General features: G+C 51.5%; 2 protein-coding genes across 19 annotated transcripts in view; one reads left to right on the plus strand and one right to left on the minus strand.

The window, feature by feature from the left end:
- The first annotated feature begins 26 nt into the window (after positions 1-26).
- On the plus strand, positions 27-18,892 carry acss3 (acyl-CoA synthetase short chain family member 3). Of its 4 annotated transcripts, XM_057022270.1 has the most exons (17): positions 27-370; positions 1,020-1,164; positions 1,241-1,429; positions 1,497-1,631; positions 1,878-2,018; positions 2,325-2,405; positions 2,490-2,585; positions 3,384-3,535; positions 4,848-4,951; positions 10,496-10,624; positions 10,787-10,850; positions 11,612-11,744; positions 11,975-12,097; positions 12,242-12,341; positions 12,404-12,576; positions 12,640-12,736; positions 18,321-18,892. In XM_057022270.1, the coding sequence occupies exons 1-16, from the start codon at positions 54-56 to the stop codon at positions 12,721-12,723; spliced, it is 2,166 nt and encodes a 721-aa protein (XP_056878250.1). In that variant the 5' UTR covers positions 27-53; the 3' UTR covers positions 12,724-12,736; positions 18,321-18,892. The 4 variants fall into 4 exon arrangements, with proteins under 4 accessions (XP_056878250.1, XP_056878252.1, XP_056878251.1 ...); XM_057022272.1 differs by having other exon boundaries at positions 29-370; positions 11,663-11,744; positions 12,640-18,892; XM_057022271.1 differs by having other exon boundaries at positions 29-370; positions 10,529-10,624; positions 12,640-18,892.
- Positions 12,961-18,967, minus strand: part of ppfia2 (PTPRF interacting protein alpha 2) — a 52,930-nt gene continuing 46,923 nt past the window's right edge. For 5 of the 15 annotated variants that reach the window (XM_057022209.1, XM_057022212.1, XM_057022217.1 and 2 more), the window contains 10 exons: positions 18,422-18,622; positions 17,264-17,326; positions 16,815-16,847; positions 16,565-16,740; positions 16,398-16,495; positions 16,143-16,318; positions 15,618-15,924; positions 15,450-15,506; positions 14,594-14,679; positions 12,961-13,911 (listed from right to left, as the gene is read on the minus strand). In XM_057022209.1, the coding sequence (XP_056878189.1) occupies positions 14,621-14,679; positions 15,450-15,506; positions 15,618-15,924; positions 16,143-16,318; positions 16,398-16,495; positions 16,565-16,740; positions 16,815-16,847; positions 17,264-17,326; positions 18,422-18,622 (1,170 nt within the window). In that variant the 3' untranslated portion in view covers positions 12,961-13,911; positions 14,594-14,620. Of the gene's footprint in view, positions 13,912-14,593; positions 14,680-15,449; positions 15,507-15,617; positions 15,925-16,142; positions 16,319-16,397; positions 16,496-16,564; positions 16,741-16,814; positions 16,848-17,263; positions 17,432-18,421; positions 18,623-18,967 lie in introns of those variants that run through there. The other 10 variants (XM_057022216.1, XM_057022220.1, XM_057022224.1 and 7 more) reach the window with 7 other exon arrangements.

The following is an 18,967-nucleotide window of genomic DNA, read 5'->3' on the forward strand; positions in this document are numbered from 1 at the left end:
GTTTCTGGGCGGGCTGAGCTCCGTCGTGCGTGGATGACGTGGCTCTGGGTTTGATGAGGCGGTTTCCTCGGCTGCAGCCACAATTCTCCCCCGGAGGTTCTGCAGCAATGCTCGCCGTGCGTGTGTCCTCCTGCGCCCGCAGCTCCAGACTCTGGACGCTTCTAACGCCCGAGAAAGGACGCGCGTCCGCCCGGAAGTGCGTCGCCCCGCAGAGCTCCGGAACCCACCCGTCCGAGTCCGCGTACGGCCGAGCCGCCGCCGCGGCCAGAGAGGACCCGGAGAGGTTCTGGGGGGAGGCGGGGAGCCACCTGAAGTGGTTCCAACCCTGGAGCAAGACCGTGCACGTGGAGGATCCCGTCTTCCCCAACTGGTGGGTTTCCAGGGGGACAGAGCAGCGGGGTCGTGCGCGTTTGGGAAGCGTTGCGGGTTAAGGAATTTGGAGAAAGTTTGCGAGCTTAGTGACGTCATCGGGTTGCGCACCACCAAACCTTTTATTCTATTTTTAAAACGCAACAGTTGCATTAAAACAACAACCTGCAAGTGCGAGTTGCCCCGAGGAGCCCGCGCGTTGAACTTAAGCTTTAAAGGAAGTTACGCAACAACACACTGAAACGTGATTCAGCCGCGCTGGTGACGCCTGGACGAGCACAGCAGCATGAAAACACGCCTGGACGAGCACAGCAGCATGAAAACACTCCTGGACGATCAGAGCAGCATGAAAACACTCCTGGACGAGCACAGCAGCATGAAAACACTCCTGGAAGATCAGAGCAGCATGAAAACACTCCTGGACGAGCACAGCAGCATGAAAACACTCCTGGACGAGCACAGCAGCATGAAAACACTCCTATATAAATGCTATCCTATTTTTATTTTTAATCCGACATTTGTTAAAATGACCTTTAACCCTTCCAGTCAAACATCAAAAGCGAAACGTCCCGGAGCCGAATGTGTTTTTTTAATCTGAAAAGGTTCGATGGGGTCAGTCATAGCTGTGATGTGGTTTTCCCGACTCTCAGGTTCGTCGGGGGGGAGCTGAACATGTGCTACAACGCCGTGGACCGACACGTGGAGAGCGGCCGCGGAGACCAGCCGGCTATCATTTACGACAGCCCGGTGGGCGGAGCCAAAGCCCTCATCACTTTCAGGGAACTCCAGGACCAGGTGAGAGCTTTTATCTCTTTGATCCCACTCTTTGATGTGGACGTTAAACGTGACCACAGTGGGAATTCTTTTGCAGGTGTCCAGGTTGGCGGGGGTCCTGGCGAAGAACGGCGTGCAGAGAGGAGACCTGGTGGTCATCTACATGCCCATGGTGCCCCAGGCCATGATGGCCATGCTGGCCTGCGCTCGGATCGGCGCCCCCCACAGCCTCATATTCGGAGGCTTCGCTTCCAGGGAGCTCTCCGTCCGCATCGATCACGCCAAGGTCAGAAAAAGAAAACATTCCCGTTGCGCTTCCCTGACGCCGCCTGACCCAAACGCCCGCTCCTCAGCCCAAGATGATCATCACGGCCTCGTTTGGCATCGAGCCGGGCCGCCGCGTGGAGTACATCCCTCTGGTGGAGAAGGCCCTGGAGCTGAGCTCCCACAGACCCACCAGGGTCCTCATCTACAACAGGCCCAACATGGTAGGAGCCCCCGGCGCTCCCTTTGATCTCTCCTTTGTTCTCTTTGGCCCTCCCACGCTAGCGGAACCTTTGGGTTCTTCTGAAGAGCCAATATAAAGTGATATGACCTTATCTTCTCTCATCAAGGTCAGAAATGGATTGAAACGAAGGCTGGTTGCTCCATTTGTGTCCTCAGAAGAATGTAGACGTGTTTAGGGTGCGTTCAGGTGCGTCAGGAAGCTCGGCTCTCACCCGTTTGTGTTTCAGGAGAAGGTTTCCATGGATCCGGCGCTGGGTCTGGACTGGGAGGAGGAGATGGCCACGGCCCGGCCCCACGACTGCGTTTCCGTCCCCTCCAACCACCCGCTCTACGTCCTCTACACGTCCGGGACCACGGGGACACCGAAGGTACCGGCGGCGGCGCGCGCTCTCCTAAATAGGGTTTACTTTAGCGTCCTCGCCCGGCGTGTTCGAGCTGATCTAAACAGCCGTGACGGGAAAATAAGAGCAAGTCGGGCGGTAACGACCTGCCGTCAGGTGTAATTCAATTACCAGCTGGTAGTTCCCCCTGGAGATCCCGAGGTCAGAGAAATTTAAAGCAAAGACCTGATCTGCGCTTTGATCTGCTCTTTGATGCCGGGGAATCAAGAGAAAACCAACCAGTTAGCTTAGCACACCAGCCCGACTGACGCATGTCTTGTTTTTGTCCTCCAGGGCATCGTGCGGGACACTGGGGGCTACGCGGTGACGCTGCACTGGACAATGTCCAACGTTTATGGACTCAGTCCAGGAGATGTGAGTCGTTGCCGCCACGCTCTCCCGGGGCCACCGGCCCGGCCCGCCCACAGGGCAACCCCGTTGACGCGTTTCTTGTTGCAGGTTTGGTGGGCGGCGTCCGACCTGGGCTGGGTCGTGGGTCACTCCTACATCTGCTACGCTCCTCTGCTCCACGGCAACAGCACAATTCTCTACGAGGTTCGTCCCGCTGAAGCTGCTGGTTTAACTGGTTCCATCGACCGCTGAGTGTTTAGCTAAAGAGAAGCTCGCTGAATCGGCCAGAACGCCACAACCTGCTGCCGTTAGCTCCTGTCCTGTAGCATCTGTTAGCTTTGTAGCGCTAAACGTCTGCGTGGAGTTCAGAGCTTAAATGGTCTTCTTAAAATAAATAGGATGCGTCGAGCTGAACACGAGTGCAGGTGTGCTCATTTAGCATCTTAGCTAGCCTTCAAAGCCGGCCGTCCACCTGCAGGATTAATGGCTGCGTCCGTGTTTGAATGCGGCTTAATTGCCCGTGAAATGAAGCTTATCGTGAAACCAAAGGGCCGTAAATATAAACGTTGAAAGCTGAACAAGCTCTATGTTTTTTTTCCCTCCTTTATTGAGATCAAAGAGACGACCCCCTACTGCGCGGCTCAGGCTAACGTGCGCCGCGCTGACGGTTTTCGCAGCTTTCTCTCACCTGTGTGACGGCAGCAGAGCTCAGATAAACCTTTTACCTTTGATCTGCACGCTGGCAAATATTTAACCACAGGCGGGGGCGGGCGGGCTGTTTACTGCTGCAGTTATTTCTCCTCCTTCAGGTTTGTCCACCCCCCCCGCCTCCCCTGGAACAAGCGTTTCTCCCACAGTGCAACAGCAGATACGCGTTTGGTATCTGGAATTTTCATCGGTGTCACTTAGAGTATCAGCTTTGTGCGATATGTGGAGCTCTTCAAAAGCGTTAGCGTGAACATTAGCGTCCACGTGACCGGCTGCTGCTTGTTATGTTCGCAGGGCAAACCTGTGGGGACCCCGGACGCGGGGGCGTTCTTCCGGGTCCTGTCGGAGTACGGCGCCGCCTCCATGTTCACGGCCCCGACGGCCATCCGAGCCATCCGCCAGCAGGACCCCCACGCTGCCATTGGGAAAAAGTACCCCCTGTCCAGGTAAATGAAGCTCCGCCCACGCAGAGTCCAGCCTGATGTGGATATGTGAAGTCCGCCCACACAGAGTCCGCCTGATGTGGCTATGTGAGCTCGCCACACAGATCCAGCCTGATGTGGATATGTGAAGCTCCGCCCACACAGAGTCCAGCCTGATGTGGATATGTGAAGCTCCGCCCACACAGAGTCCAGTCCCATCAGGGGAAACTTGACATTCTTGTGTCGGTTCAGAACTTCCCAGTTTAGCTGCCTGAAATTGTCTCCAAAACCAGTCATGAAGCTCGCCAGAGTCTGACTGACCTTTGCCCCCAGGAAACCCCCCCCATATTTGTCCTCCGAGACGGTTTAAGCTCGTTCCCGTTGGCTCGTCCTTGCGGTGAAAGCCGCTTCTCCCCTCGGAGGACGACGAAAGATTAGAGCGTTTTTGCCTTCAGAGCAGAAATCTGTGAGCGTTATCAGCAGGCAGCGGGAGGCAGCAGATTTATTGTTATAGCCGGAACGTCGTCGTCAGGCTGATTTATTGAAGATCGCTTCAGAGCAAAAGGTCTGACTTTAAAGGACGATTCAGAGCCGGTGATGGTGAAATTAGCACCTTCAAAAGGCGCCGTAGCATGAAAGACCGATAAAAGCTAGCAGATACGTGTTTGTTATGGTTTGGAATTATCTGAAACTATTAGCCTTCAGCTAATTGTGATTTAAAGATGCAATCCCTTTGATTAAGGTATTTAAATCACGCTCACTTTAATTTCTGCCTTTGTTAGCAACAGGGAAAGCTAACTGGCTAACAGAAGCTGAGACACATAGATGATATTACGCTGTTTTTGGCTTTAAAGGGGTGTTTTTTACGCTTACTTTACATCAACTTATACATCTCAAAGAATCCTTAAGAAATGTTAGCTTGATCGCTATTTAGCGTAAACAAAACGGCAACGTTTCCGATGTTCGCTACTGTTGGGTGGGAAATCAAATCAAGATCAAAGAAATAACCCGAGGCAACGTTTCAGAGCTCGACAGGAAACGCTGACGTATTTCCTTCGGGAGGAGAAAATGTGGCGGTAAATTAATTTGGTTCCTGTTTCGGCTGGTTGAACGCGGGCGAGATTGATGCGCCTCACTTTTTCGGTGCGTGTAAAAATGTAATAACGGGAGCCGCGCTGACTCCTGCACACCCCGCCCCGCTATCATGCTAGTAGCCGAGTTAGCAGCACGTGCACAAGCGAGTCTACGGGACACACGTTTGAGTTTAAAACTGCTTTGAACTGCTTTCGTTATCAACAGGGAGTTGATGACTGCTTTTCGTTGCTTTTCCCGACAGGCTTCGGTATTTGTTCGTAGCCGGCGAGCGCTGCGACGTGGAGACGCTGGAGTGGGCCAAGGCCAGTTTTGGGGTTCCTGTCCTGGATCACTGGTGGCAGACGGGTGAGATATCGCCCTTCTTTGAAGATTAATTGGCTCCTTTGATGTCTTGATTTTCATCAGCCGAGACGATGGATCAGTTTTTCGCTGTATCGCCTCCGACGGCGGCGTGAGCGGCGAGCCGGCGTCGAGCTGGCGTCGAGCGTCATGGTGCTCATGTCTCTCTGGTCGACCTGAGGATCAAAGCGTCTGTGCCGCGTCATCATTCGCAGCTTTAACGCCGTTACCATAATCGTAATATAACGACATCATCTTCAGGTGGTCGCATTAATTCGCAGGCCGTGATTGATGTTAGCCTTTATGGAGCCCGCTAATATTCAGGGTAATTGAATTTGCTCTGTACGAAATGCCGAGTAAATGAGATAAAGAGAGTAACTGGGAGAGGGGACGCCAAAAAAATACAAAAAAAGTCCATCTTCTGCTCAAAACCCATTATTGTAATTAGTCGTTAATCACCGTGGACGCAAAGATCGTTGGAGTTAATGAACACGGACGATGTCTCGGGCTGAGCTCAAACTTTGATTCATTTTTGCCGGTTTTTTTGTAGAGGTCACGACCTTTTATTTTTTCCCCCAAAACCGCTGACCAAAAAAGTAGCACTCTTGGCGTTCCAGACGTAGATTAGCACACATTAGCTAATGGCTAACAGTGGGCTAACAGAGGGTTAACGTGGCTACTTGATTTCTATCAGTTGTTTTCAGTGCAGATTATTGACCGATAACATTGATTGACAGGTCCTTCGGTAATATACCTCGTCAATGCTAAGTGGTCCAGTCCTTTAGCCCGCGGCGGCACGGTTGTACCCACAGGACTAGCATGGGAAGGGTCTCCCTCTGCCCCCGGCTCTGCAGCACATTTGCGAGAAAACATTTTATTCTGCCCGTCTCGCGTCTGGTTGAGTCGCGGCCAAAGCAGGTAATTTATTGAGTTTGGAGAGGAGCCGGTGTCGCCGCCCCGTAAATCCCGGCGGATTTTCCACCCACCGCTAAACTCGATAGCTGGAGGCAGCAGCTGAAATCCAAATGTGCTCCTGTTATTTATTTATTTTTCTCCCACTCACCCCTCATCTCAAGAGAGAAGAGCAACTTTGTTTAGCAACTTTAACTTTGTCATGTTAGCTGCTGTAGGTCGTTTCATGCTCCACAATTTATATACTTATTAGCATCGACAGGCAGAGAAGAAACTGTTAATGAAACTAACTCTGACAAAGTGACTAGATTAGGAATTACTGTGATATTCTTCTCATACCGGCGATGATAAAAGAGGCGTTTAGCTTTAGCGGCGCGGCGGCAGCATCCAGTTCTCAGCCTCTAAAAATGAAATGGACGGCCATTCAGAGAATCACCAGTAAAAACGAGCTAATGGGACAGGGAACGTCCATCTTTCTGTCGTGCCCTGTAGACCGCGACGTGCGTTACCGTTGCCCACCACCAGGTGGCTCCAAACTATCGAGGAGACGCCCCACTGATCAATAAGCAGTCAGACCTCGTTGACGCGTTTGGAACGAGGCAACTTTGTTACCTCGAGGTTCCTCAGTCCCGTCACGCCGCCTCATCGGGTTTCATTTGCATCCATAAATATTGATGACGCCGCTCGTCCGGGCGGAGTTCTTTGTACAACCATGAGAGGAATCGATCGCGGGGCCGTGGCTCATAAATCTTTTCGCGGTTGCATCCTTGGAATTCTGGAGTGAAACATTCAGCCCCCAAAAGAGGGAATCAATGGCGAGTAAACAAGCGCGGAGGGCAGAGGTGGGAGGAGCCGGCGGTGGGCGTCGTGCTCCAACACGGAGTCGCTGCAAGGTGCAAAAAGTGACTAAACGTCTGACGCGATGCCACCGTTGGGCCTGGATTCCCCGCGGCGTGCGCGGCGCCAAGACAAACAGCTGTGCACGTTTGTCACCTGCACACAAATTTTACGCTTAGTTCATCTCTGGAGCTTTAGCTCAAAAACTCACCGGCGAGAATCCAAATAATCCGACGGGTTTAGCATATCGATTAGCTTTCGGATGGCGAGATCGGCGTTCTGTGTGGGGTCGGAATTGTTAGCGCCCTTCGCCGTCTGCAGCGGCCGTCCTCATTGCTCCGCCCCTTCCTGCAGTCATGACATCGGCGTGTGTTTGATGTCGGTGCTTGATCCTTTTGGCGGCGCCTGACGTCGCTCGTTAGCGCCTCCCAGGACCATCTGCCTCGTCTGTCGCCTTTCGCGCCCGTGTGAGAAACTCACCTTCTGATGATGATCTGAGCGCTATTTTAGGACTCCGGTCCTACTTGAGGACGACTGATGTCACCGGTGTTGCCTGGCAACAAACGTGTTTCCAGCTGGCACGATGTGTGCGTGAGCGATGGAGGACGGACGTGGAGGAGAGGCGGAGTGTTTGTGTCTCCCTCTGTGTTGAGGTGGCTCTCTGACCCCCGTCTCATCAAAGAAGATCAAAGACGTCGTCGATCTGAGCAGCGTGCAGACGCCACCGTGCAGGCTAACTCGTTAATATCTGGACTTCAGGAAGAAATCTAAACAAATAACTGCGTTCTTGTTTTCAGTCTCTCAGATGTCGTCTTTTCCGTCTTTGATCTTTTTGATCATTTGAAGAAGGCGTAGAAACGCTACCAGTAAAAATGTGGCGCTGTTTACGTTCTTCTGTAGTCAGAGGAGGGCGAGGCCGTCTCAAGAAATGCTCCTGATTAGCTGATGCTAGTTTAATGTTTGAGGCTACACACGCACTAAGAAGGTTGGGCTAAGTAGCTAAGCTAGCTGTAGCCTTTGTTGTAATAACATCCGCACATAAATGTATGTAAGCTAAAATCCTAAACGTTATTTAACCAGCCGGTTGGTTTGGCTTTACCAGGACGAGCGAGTGGTTCCCACTGGATTTGAACCTAAATCTGATTGCTAACTTTAATGTTTTGCTAGCTGCGATAACAACAATCTCTAATCCGCCTTCACCCCTCTGTATTGAATCCCGTCCTGCAGCTTCACGGAGAAATAAATCGGAAAATTCTACGTTAAATTGAATATCATCCACGGAGAACACGGCCGCTACCTTCGGGAGATGCGACGGACTTTTGTCTGTCGCTAACTCCGTCATCTGTAATTGAATCTCTGCCGAGCGATCCGCCACATTTGCATCCGCGTCTTGTTTACTGGCGGGCTGCTGTCATCATTTCCTCTTCAACCCTGGGAATTCTTCTGGAATTCACTCCGAGGCATCGGGTTTTTGAAGAAACGGGGGGCTTTAGTTAGCAGGTGAAGCGGTACCAGTCAGATCTGGGCAAACGAGTCGGGCTGTCTGAGGAAGATGATGGTGGATTGTGGGTAATAATCTGGGATTGTAAACGGGAAGATGGAACACAAGTGGATCTTTTGGGAAGCTTGCTTTCATGTCTTTGTTCTTGATATTTTCCTTTTGTGCTCCTGCTTCTGAGCAGGCTGTAAATGATGGTTTTAACTGCTGGTCTGTCCGCACCCAAAGATGGGAAAATATACAGAATTGACGAGAACATTCCGGGTTCCGCTTCGGCACTCCTGAGTCACTCAAGGACTTTTTTCCGTTGTTTTCAAATTACTTTAGAGACGAGAATGTGTGGAATTTATGGGATTCCGAGCGGATTCTTTTCCTACGAGTTGTTAAGTTTGTTTGGCGTAGTGAGGAATGTGTGCAGGCTGGTTTATCCTAGCCGCTCCGGTTTTATCCTCCCGGTCAAACCTGCCGAGTGACCTTGGCTGTGTTACCCTGGCAACCGTTCATCACCGCGACATCCCGGAGCATCGGAGAACACAGGAAGGACGGCCTGGCGGCTGCTCCGTGATTTCGTTGGTAAACAGGTGCGTTAGCGTTAGCGACAAGAAGAGAAACGAGTTGTTGGAACAGCCTGACAGGTTGTAGCGCCACCGTCAACGTTCCCGAATCTTCCAGTAATGAGGGAGGCTGCCGGGTCGGTACCACTCAGTCACTGGTCCCGTTTGTTGGCCCCCCTTCCTCCCCCATTCAGCGCGCTCCAGAAGGCTGGTACTGGCCGAGCGGATCTCCACGAAGGGAGGGGGGTGGAGGGGGGAGAACTGGGAGACTAAAGAAGGCGAGATATCTCTATCTGATCGTAGCCATGGAGGTGTTTGATCCTTTCATCTGCAGGAAGACCTTTGCTTTGATCTTTATTGACGGATTGATGTTCATCCCGATCGGAACGAACATGATTTCATCAGTCACGTTCCACCGCCGGAGAGAAATTGAACTTTTGGAGCTAAATATCTCCTCAAACTGACCCTTAAACCCAATAATTGCACGAGTTGACACGTTTTTGATCGTTTCTGGATGTAAACTTGGAAATCCCAACTTGTAGTTTCCAGGCTTGGTCACCGACGAGGTATATTACGATCAGAAATGCTAAAGCTACACTGCGTAAACAGACAAGTTTCAACACCAACGCACAGTTTAGCTCTTCTAAAGTCACATTGTTGTTGCTGGGGGGGGGGGGGGGCGCTAATGAGCCGCTTTTGAACGTTCCAACATTTAGTCAATCAACCAATCTTTATATATAGCGTCTGTTACAGGGAAGAGGAGAGGAGAGGAGAGGAGAGGGGAGGGAAGAGGAGAGGGAAGGGAAGAGGAGGGGAGGGAAGAGGAGGGGAGAGGAGGGAAGGGAAGAGGAGGGGAGAGGAGGGGAGAATAGAGGAGAGGAGAGTAGAGGAGAGGAGAGGGGAGGAGAGGGAAGAGGAGAGGAGAGGAGAGGAGAGGAGGGGAGAATAGAAGAGAGGGGAGGGGAGGAGAGGAGGGGAGAATAGAAGAGAGGGGAGGGAGAGGAGAGGAGGGGAGAGGAGGAGGAGGGGAGAATAGAAGAGAGGGGAGGGGAGGAGAGGAGGGGAGAATAGAGGAGAGGAGAGGGGAGGGGAGGAGGAGAGGAGGAGGGGAGGGGAGGAGAGGAGGAGGGGAGGGGAGATCATAGACACATTTATTATGACAGTGCTGGTGTAGGAGTGGAGCGGGTCAGCGGGGTCAGAGGTCAGCATACAGCCCTGGAGGTGTAGATGGATGAGGGTGGACCCAGTCCGGTGGCTCCACCAGAGGCAGGTTGAAGGGGGTCTTTCATCCTCTGGAACACAGTCACGTCTCTGCACCTGGGCCGCCTCAGATTAATGGCTTCAGCTCCACACGTCTCCTCCTCTTCTTCATCTGATATCTTAATCTCAGCCCCCCCCCTCCCCCTCTTCCCCCCCCCCCCCCGTTTCCTTTGAAACCTGCTGCGCTGAAGCTGCAGCCGCTTTATTCCCGCTTGCTGTCATTTAAATGTGGGAGTTTTACAAGATTCTTCATATCGACCCGATGCACTTTGACCCAGACGCAGGCAGCTGAAGGTCAGCTGAAGGTCGGGCACCTCCACAACTCCGGGTCCTTTAATAAAGCAACAAAATGGTGCCAGAGCGGCGGCGAGAGATAAGAGAGAACAAAAGGCTCTGAACTGGTTCTGCAGCAGCAGAGATGCTGATCTCTTGTGTCATTTCTTATCTCATCTGGCCTGTGGAGCCGCACCGATCCCAACTCTGACTCAGTGGGTCGGTTCTTTGTGTCCTTGGTGTCACCAGAAACTGGATCCCCCATCACAGCCTCCTGCATCGGCCTCGGGAACTCACTGGCGCCCCCCGCTGGCCAGGCTGGGAAACCTGTTCCAGGTTACAACGGTGGGAAGCTCGGCTCTTCTTTCTGATATATTCAGGTTTCAACTAGCTAATGCTAATGCTATATTTATTTAGTTTTTCCACACCTTAAACCAGAGAAATAAAACACTTTTAAACGGCAGCAGCTGCTCAAGTCTGAATACAAAGTTTCTCTCTCCTCCGTAGTCACGGTGATCGATGATGACATGCAGGAGCTGAAGCCGGGAGTCCTGGGAAATATTGTGGCGAGGTAAGCCCCCCCCATCCTCCCGCTGTCACGTAAACAGGAGGAGAGGGGGGAGGAGAGGGGAGAAACCATGACCCAGTGGGGTGACAGAGGCCGGTCAGGTGATCATGTTTCCGGACCCCAGCAGCCTCGGCCTATAACAGCATAGCTAAGATGTGACCTAACGATTAGACGACCCCCTAAGTATAATTTGTCTGTCTATGATAGTAACTGGAACTACAGAATTAGCAACAATAAGCTTTTTCAAAGAGGAAGGTTTTAAGTCTGATCTTAAAAGTAGAGATGGAGTCAGCCTCCCGTACCTGGACAGCTGGTTCCATAGCAGGGGGCCCTGGTAGCTAAATGCTCGGCCCCCCATTCTACTCCTAGAAACTCTGGGAACCACAAGTAGACCAGCATTCTGATACCATGGACCATCTCATATCTATCAGCGATCATAAACCCTGTAAGTGTGTAAGTATATATACATATGTTAAGCACATGTACATATGCATCTCTATGCATCTCTATGCTGACCTGGCGTCCTGGCTCCCCCTTGCTGTAGCATCAATGTAGGCTTCTATGCGTAAGGAGCCTTGCCTAAGGGCTCACCTGGATTTGAACCAATAACCTTCAGCACCAAAGTCAGTGGCATTAACCACTGAGCTGTCCAGTTGCATGGATATGGCTGTACATCTCTAAATGTTAATATACCAACACTCTACATATGTCATCTTTGTGGCCTGTCTTGACTATAATTTAACGAAATGTTATTGCCTCGGTAGTTTTAGTTCATCTTCTAGATCCCCACTGATGTATACCTACTCCTCCTCCAGACTTCCTCTACCTCCTGGTTCAGCTCTGTCTCTGTGGCAGAATCCCGATCTCTTCAAGAAGATCTACTTCAGCAAGTTTCCGGTCAGATTTGCTCAAAGTGCCTGAATCATTTTCACCTGTGTGTCTAGAAAACTTTTATTAAATGTAATTTGTCGTAAACGTGGCGCCTGCAGTTCAGTATATGGTTAAACGCTGCCCTCTAGCGGCCACCTGTCGCAGCGCAGAGCCTCTTCAGTTTGGAGCGGCTCATAGTTGGCATGGCAACCTCAGTTGGACCGTTTATACCTTAAAGAATTGATTCATTCCACCAGGGTTACTATGACACCATGGATGCTGGGTTTATGGATGAGGAAGGCTTCCTTTACATCATGTCTCGCTCTGATGATGTCATCAACGTTGCAGGCCACAGGCTATCGTCTGGCGCTCTAGAGGAGGTACAGTTACTGCTGCTAATCCTAATTTACCCTCAAAGCTAATTTTATCCATTGTAATATCTAACGCACCTGATTTGAACAGATAGTTTTCGACGGGAGGATTTTTACGTGTTGTGAATGATGGTAAACGTCTGCGTCCTCTAGTCTGTGTTGCAGCACGCCGCCGTCGTGGACTGCGCCGTGGTCGGGCTGGAGGACAAGCTGAAGGGAGTCGTCCCGCTGGCTCTCTGCGTCCTGAAAAACGGTGAGACGTGCGTCGGCGACGGCTGCCGTTGAGCCGCGTTTCACCACCTGCTGCCGTCGTAGGCGTGCGGAGGAGCTCCGAGATCTCCGGCGAGATCGTGAAGCTGGTGAGGGACACGGTCGGACCCGTGGCCGCTCTCAGGAAGGTGCTTTTCGTCCGGGCGTTGCCCAAGACGCGCTCCGGCAAGATCCCGCGCTCCGCTCTCGGCGACCTGGTCAACGGGAAACCCTACAAGGTACGAGCGTCTCCGATCGCCCCGCATGTTTAGAGGAAAGCGCTGACGCTAACGTCTGGTCAGATCTCTCCCACCATCGAGGATCCCGACGTCTTCGCCGAGATTGAGCACGAGGTGGGAAGAGCGCTCCGATCTCAAGGACGATGAAGACGAGTCTGAGGTTTGATCTTTTTGTTTTTTTCTTTTTTGTTTCCTCATCTGGACCAAACGACTGTTAACTCATCGTGCTAACAGCTAGCTGATTGTAGCACTGATGTTTGGGGGCGTGGCCTGTTTTGGTCACACCCTCCACTAATCTTGAGACACCAAATGTTGCTGGAGTGGGCGGGGTCTTGTAAGTGGGCGGGGCCTTGTGCAAAGACTGGGTTGATTAGAAATAAAGACTAAAACTTCACATATTTTATTGACAATGAAAAGTTGCTTGCTCACCACTTAACTTCGACCGAAGTACAATAATAACTTAAAAAAAAAAAAGAAAGAAATTGAACGGTTGTTCGTGCAAATCGAAGATGTAAAAATAAATGCTCGCGGCGCCCGTCTGGCGAGACAGAGACAGGGGACGGGGGGGGGGGGGGCCGCACACCAGGGCCCAGACGAGAGTCAACAGATAAACAATGTAAAAACCACACCAAGCAACACGTATTTTTAAAGTCACCTCACTTCAACATGGTCATATACACTCTACGCACACGGAAGAGCTAACGGGACTCAGTTCCTACTTCTGCTCTGGCGCACGGCCGGATAAAACACAACAGAGTCACGTCCTCCTGTTGGGAGACATCTTTGTGCAACGGCGTCTCGTTTTCAGTCCCCCCCCCCCACGTCCCTCCAGAAAGGACACGATGGGGCGCGCTGCTGTCGCCCACCAGCAGGGGGCGGGCTTCGTCATCAGCGCGATGAAAAAATAAAACCGTACGTACAAAATGACGGAGAAGGATGAGGCTAAGGTGGAGAGTATGAAGAGCAGCATATATCAATCTATGGTCTGCTAAATGGGTGGGGGGAGGGGGGGCTTTTTTTTGCACAAACTTTAAATATCTTTTTATACATTGATGTGTGTATACATTAAAAAAAATGGCATATTTATGTACAGATAACCTACACGTCTCCTGCAGCAGAAACACACAGTACGTTATGCTCCGACCAGTTACTGTACATGTAAAAGGTAGAAATGGGGGCGACGGGGAGGCCTGCAGGACAGTTTAGCACCGGTGCCTGGTGCCCGCTGTGGCGGATGATTCAGGGGTCTTTTTGGCAGTGAGTGTCATCAGGACGGTCCCTCGGCAGGCGGGCGCCGCCGGCGGACCCCCGGCTAGTCTCCATTCAGAACTGCAGCTGTGGAAAGAGAGCGTTTCAGGAATGTTCTGTGGTCCTGGTAATAACCAGCAAATATTTCGCCGGTCAGAAAGCTAAAGCTTCAAGTCCAAACGGTGCAGATTGAAACCTTTTAGCTGTGATCTCCCGACTGGTTAGCTAGCAGAATTCCGCCTGGGTCTGTAGCTGTGTGGGGGGGGCTCAGCGGCGCGCTGATGAAAGCACGAGCAACAACCTGCCGGCTACGACGCCCAAATTACAGAGGAAAATCGTCCTCGTGAAGTCGTAACTTTAAACTCTCCCCCCTCTGCATCGGACCCTCTTCCTGCCTTTATTTCCCCCTTTAGCGCTCATTTTGTTTACACTTGCATTGCTCCTGCCATCGCAGCGCTTTCTGCGTTATTATTCGTCTTGGGCGGCTGGAAATGCAGCGTTAATTACATTCTGAAGGCCGTTACTGCCCCCCTGGGCTGTGTTTATGAACTCAACTACCCATTTAAATGAGAGTCTAATTCAAAACCAGGCGTGAGGAAATCCTCCCACTACATAGTTGTTAAATTCTGAGTGGATTAGGCAAATGGCTGCAGTTGATCTAGAGGAAAAGGAGGTTGTCTCTAAAGGAAGGTGGAGAATCGCTTCTTTTGTTAAGAGTCAGAGAAGTAAAGGTGTGTTTGGCGAGGCCAGAGGCCTGGTCGTTACATACAGCATACAGTTTAGGTCCCTCTCCTCCTCAGCAGGAATAGGTTCTCACCGAGGAGCTGTCCAGCCGCTGCACCGCGGAGGGTCCGACTGTAGGGGGAGCCAGAGAGACGACTTTAGGGCCGCTTATTTCAAAGGATTAAAACCCCCCGTCCTTGGCAGAGTGACTTCATGGGCAGAGTTATGCACTCAAAGGAGGGTTCTAGCTTTTGAGTGGATCAACAGTTTATCGTTGACGTCACAGGACAGGGAACACGCAGCGTAAAGATGGCGGAATGTTGGCGTGGACAGGAAGGAACGCTGGCCGAGCGGCCGTCATGTATCATGTGATACATGCTGCGTCGCTGAAGGACCGTTTCCTGATGTCAGCTTTAAAAATCAGGCTAGCGCCCGGGACAGTTTGGCCTTTTGAAACATTTTTGCAGCGTTTAGTTGATCGTTGGACATAAATTTCAAGAGGGAAGCGTCCTTCAGCGAGGGCCGGCTGCAGCCAGTGTCCTCAACACCAGAGGGACGAGGAATGACGGACACAGCTCAGTTCATCCAGGATGTACTTCCCCCCTACGTAATCCTCCTGGTTGGGGCCACCTTTGCGTTGCCCCTGGTTACCACTGCAAGGGTCCCGCCAGCAAGCATGGCTCCTAACCCATAACTTGGCCCCTCAGCTTTTGTGGTGCGTTTAAAACCTCCGGGGCGACAAATAAACAACCATTTTGCAGCTCTGCAAAACACCACCCTTGGAGTTGGACGACCAGCGGAGGAGGAGAGATACGGGACAGCGGTTGGCAGAGACCACGTGAAGAGCGGGGACACTTAGGGGCCAACAAGCCCGGGGCCTTCGGGGTGGGGGCGTGGCTGACCTTGAAACCAGTCCAAATACATGTCGTCAGGACTGTCGTCCAGGGCCTCATACAGGACTGCACAGCAGCCGCCAGAGAGAACGAGAAACAGGGGGGGCGTGTTTTTAAATCCACAGGTGCAACGGCGCCGTTTCTCACGGGCGATGCGACGCGGGGACGGGCTCTTACCTTCGGGGGGCAGCCTTCGGGAGTGTCCGGACGTCGTGGTGAGACGGAATCCGGCAGGGAGCGTCTCCGCCGAGCCGGGCATCATACTTATACCGTGAATGTCTCGGGGGGGGAACTGCCGCCGCCAGGACGGACCTCTGAAGTCTTTGTCATCGCACTGACGGATACAAAGACGGGCAGCGTTAGCGGCCGTTAGCGGCGGCAGCGTTAGCACGCCGCGACCCCCCGCTGTGCTCACCTCGTCCAGCCTCCTGTCGGTGCCCAGGGCCAGCAGGTTATTGTACTCCCGCTCCAGAATCTGACGTGCCTGCGGACCACAACACACCCGACACGCTGCGACTCCCATAAGGACGACTATTTTTAGCAACAGCGGCGGCTTTTTTTAGCGCCCGTTTCACCAGATTACGGCGGTGATACAAGAGGCAGCCGGCAGATCTACCAGCTTTAGAGAGCGGCTGGTGACACCGGTGCCAAAACGAGGCCGGTTTAGTACTAAAAATGGTCCCGGGCCGTTGCTAGGGTTACCTGAGTGTTTTGCGTGGGGATCTGGAGGAGCAGCGCCAGACTGCTGTAGTCGAAGTTGTCATCCAGGGCGACCAGAGCGCCGTGCACGCCGCTCTCCAGGAGGATGTTGGCGTAGTCCCTCAGGCCTACGCTCTGGACCCACCGGATGACCCGCTCGTTGCTCCACACCAGCACATCTGCAGGTCCAGAGGACGCCCCCCCACCCCTCTTAGCTGAGGTAAACCCGTCTGATTTTGCTCCGTTAGCGCTGCTCACCTCTGATCTCGTGCTGGCTGTGCTCTCTGCGGCGCTCCAGCTCCTTCCTGTCGTAGTTGAGCTTCTTCAGACACATGATTCCGTACTGTAAACTGGTTCTGACGCCAGGAGAGAAGCAAAATAATCACGCGGGATTTCTCGCCAAGCCAAAATGGGACGTTCGGTACCTGTGGAAGCTGTCCACCATTTTGAGGTGCACCCTCAGGTCCTTCTTGGTGAGGTGGTCCAGCATGCGTGCGTCCACCAGGCACTCCATGAAGTAGCTGCGGTACTGAGGTAGTCCGAGACTGGGCAGCCATTCGTTCCCGATCCACTCGTGGTTCATGTCGCCGTAGGCCAGAGTCTGAGGAGGAGGCGGGGTTAAAGGTTTTTCGTAGCAAGACGACCTTCAGCGAAGGACAACGGGGCGTCTCTTACCTGAGCCCAGCTGCCCTCTTCAGACTGGGATTTCTGAACGGGGCACAAAGAAGACGAGTAAACCGATCGGACCGGCTTGATATTGTTACTCCGCGTTAGCTTGAGCGCATAGCATTGTAGCGCTAACCTGTCACGTTAAGCCGGGCTCACACGACGCAGAGTGTCGTTTATTCCGTACATTTAACGTAGTCAGCACATTAAATGCTCGCCTCCTTGTTGATGCTAGTATGCTAGTAGCTGTTAGCAGTGGCTTCATGGTAAATACAATAAAGATATTCTATGGCTTCTATACGTGAAATTCCTTTCCTTTGTGTAAAGCAGAGGTAGTTTGAACTGCCCAGCCGTGCGCAGGTCACGTGCCCATCGCTCAATACCTCAGACACGCTTTTACTGTCACTCGTGATCGACAGAACAAAGGAGGGACGGCGGGAGAGGACGAGGTGACTGACCGTTTTGGACGGGGCTGCCATGGTCTCCATCTCCTCGTGGGTCACCCAAACGTTGCCTGACGGCTACGGAGAGGGTGCGGAGCCCAAGAGACAGAGCAGCAGCAGCAGGGTTGGTAGTACAGGTCCAGTGGGAGGGGCAAGCAGTGTTAAAGAAGAAGAGCAGCACCACTGTAAGCCAATAGTGTTATAGCATCACAGTCAGATCATCAACTGGCCCTCTGAGCCCCCGGCAGGGGTCAAAGGGCATACGCACACGACAAAAAAACCCCACACACACAAGACAGTGGAAAACGGAGCAGTCGTGGCTAAAAGGACGTACACAGATGAGGGAACACTCATGCAGGGACACAAAAACACCCACAATCCTCTGCAGCTAAAGGTCAGCTCACAACAGCAGCACCCTTTTATGGACAATGTTTACTGGTTTAACTGGTCACTAGAGAAATATAGAATCACCGCTTCCATTAAAATAAAAAGAGCATTTGAAGTTTTAGTGATTGGTGAGACCCCCCCCCCAGTCAGGACCAGTCTCATTGTCCAGGCAACTGGGAGCTGTGAAGGCTACCGGTGTGAAATCGGAGCATTAAAATGTTGTTGCATTTGTTTTTATAACATTCGGTTGCGTGTAATGCCAGTTTCTGGTAGCACTTAGCCTCACGCACACATGCTAACGTAGCTCTGAAGATGCAGATTACATCATTAAAAAGGAAAAAAAACAACACTCCATACAACTACATGCAAAAATAGACAAAGTTAGCATATTTGCCGTATTTTAACATTATTTTGATTTTGATTATTTAACTCCTCCTTTTGAAAGAACATTTGTGTCTCCAAGGCAGCTGCTAGCCTTTTAGCTTAGCATATCATAACCTACAATTCTCACTAATCCATTTACAGTTTTTTGCTAAACTTGTTGATATTTTAATATGAAAATTAATTATTCTAATTGATTAATAATACAACGTAAAAACAAAGCTAGAAGCCTGTAATCGCATTAATGTTGACCAAATTAATTACCTGAATAAAATGATTTTTTTGTGTTACTTTTGGGTAACAGCTTTTTAGAACTAAGCTAGCAGAATACTGAAGGAGACCAAGGCTTTAGAGTTCCCTTATTCAGCTCCTAACCATGACTGTACAGCTGAAACAACAACTCACGGTTCTGGAGGTGGGCGGGGCTGAGGGGCTGGTGAGCGAGACCATTTCCTGGATGGCGAGGCGAAGCTTGAGCCGGTGCAGAGGGTTACTGATGCCGATCTCCCTCTGGATCTCTGTGTCCGAAAGGGCAGACATGATGGCTCCGCTCTTCACGTTGGCACGGCACGCCGCCACGTACCACGCTGGCATTCCTAACCACAGCTACAGAGACACAACGGTTTATACTAATCAGGTCAAAAATCACCATCTTTTACATTTTTACTCACTTTGTACAAGTAATGATTCATTTGACATTTGTGTAGGGATTATAGTTAAATGTCTGTAGTTCACCTCCTGTACAACAGGGGGCAGTAATGCTCCACATAGTGTCTTTTTCTCTGTACTTCATTCTCAAACCAAACGTGTCAAATTTATAAACAATCCTTCAGAAGCTGATTTTTAATACTGTAATTAAAGTGATTTTTTAAAAGGGTTTTTTTCTTTTTTCATTCTTGTTTGCGGTATAAAATGACTCATTTCAGTTTAAACTGAATCTCCACCAATCAG

This window comes from Takifugu flavidus, chromosome 22 (assembly GCF_003711565.1).
Source record: "Takifugu flavidus isolate HTHZ2018 chromosome 22, ASM371156v2, whole genome shotgun sequence".
Lineage (NCBI taxonomy): Eukaryota > Metazoa > Chordata > Actinopteri > Tetraodontiformes > Tetraodontidae > Takifugu > Takifugu flavidus.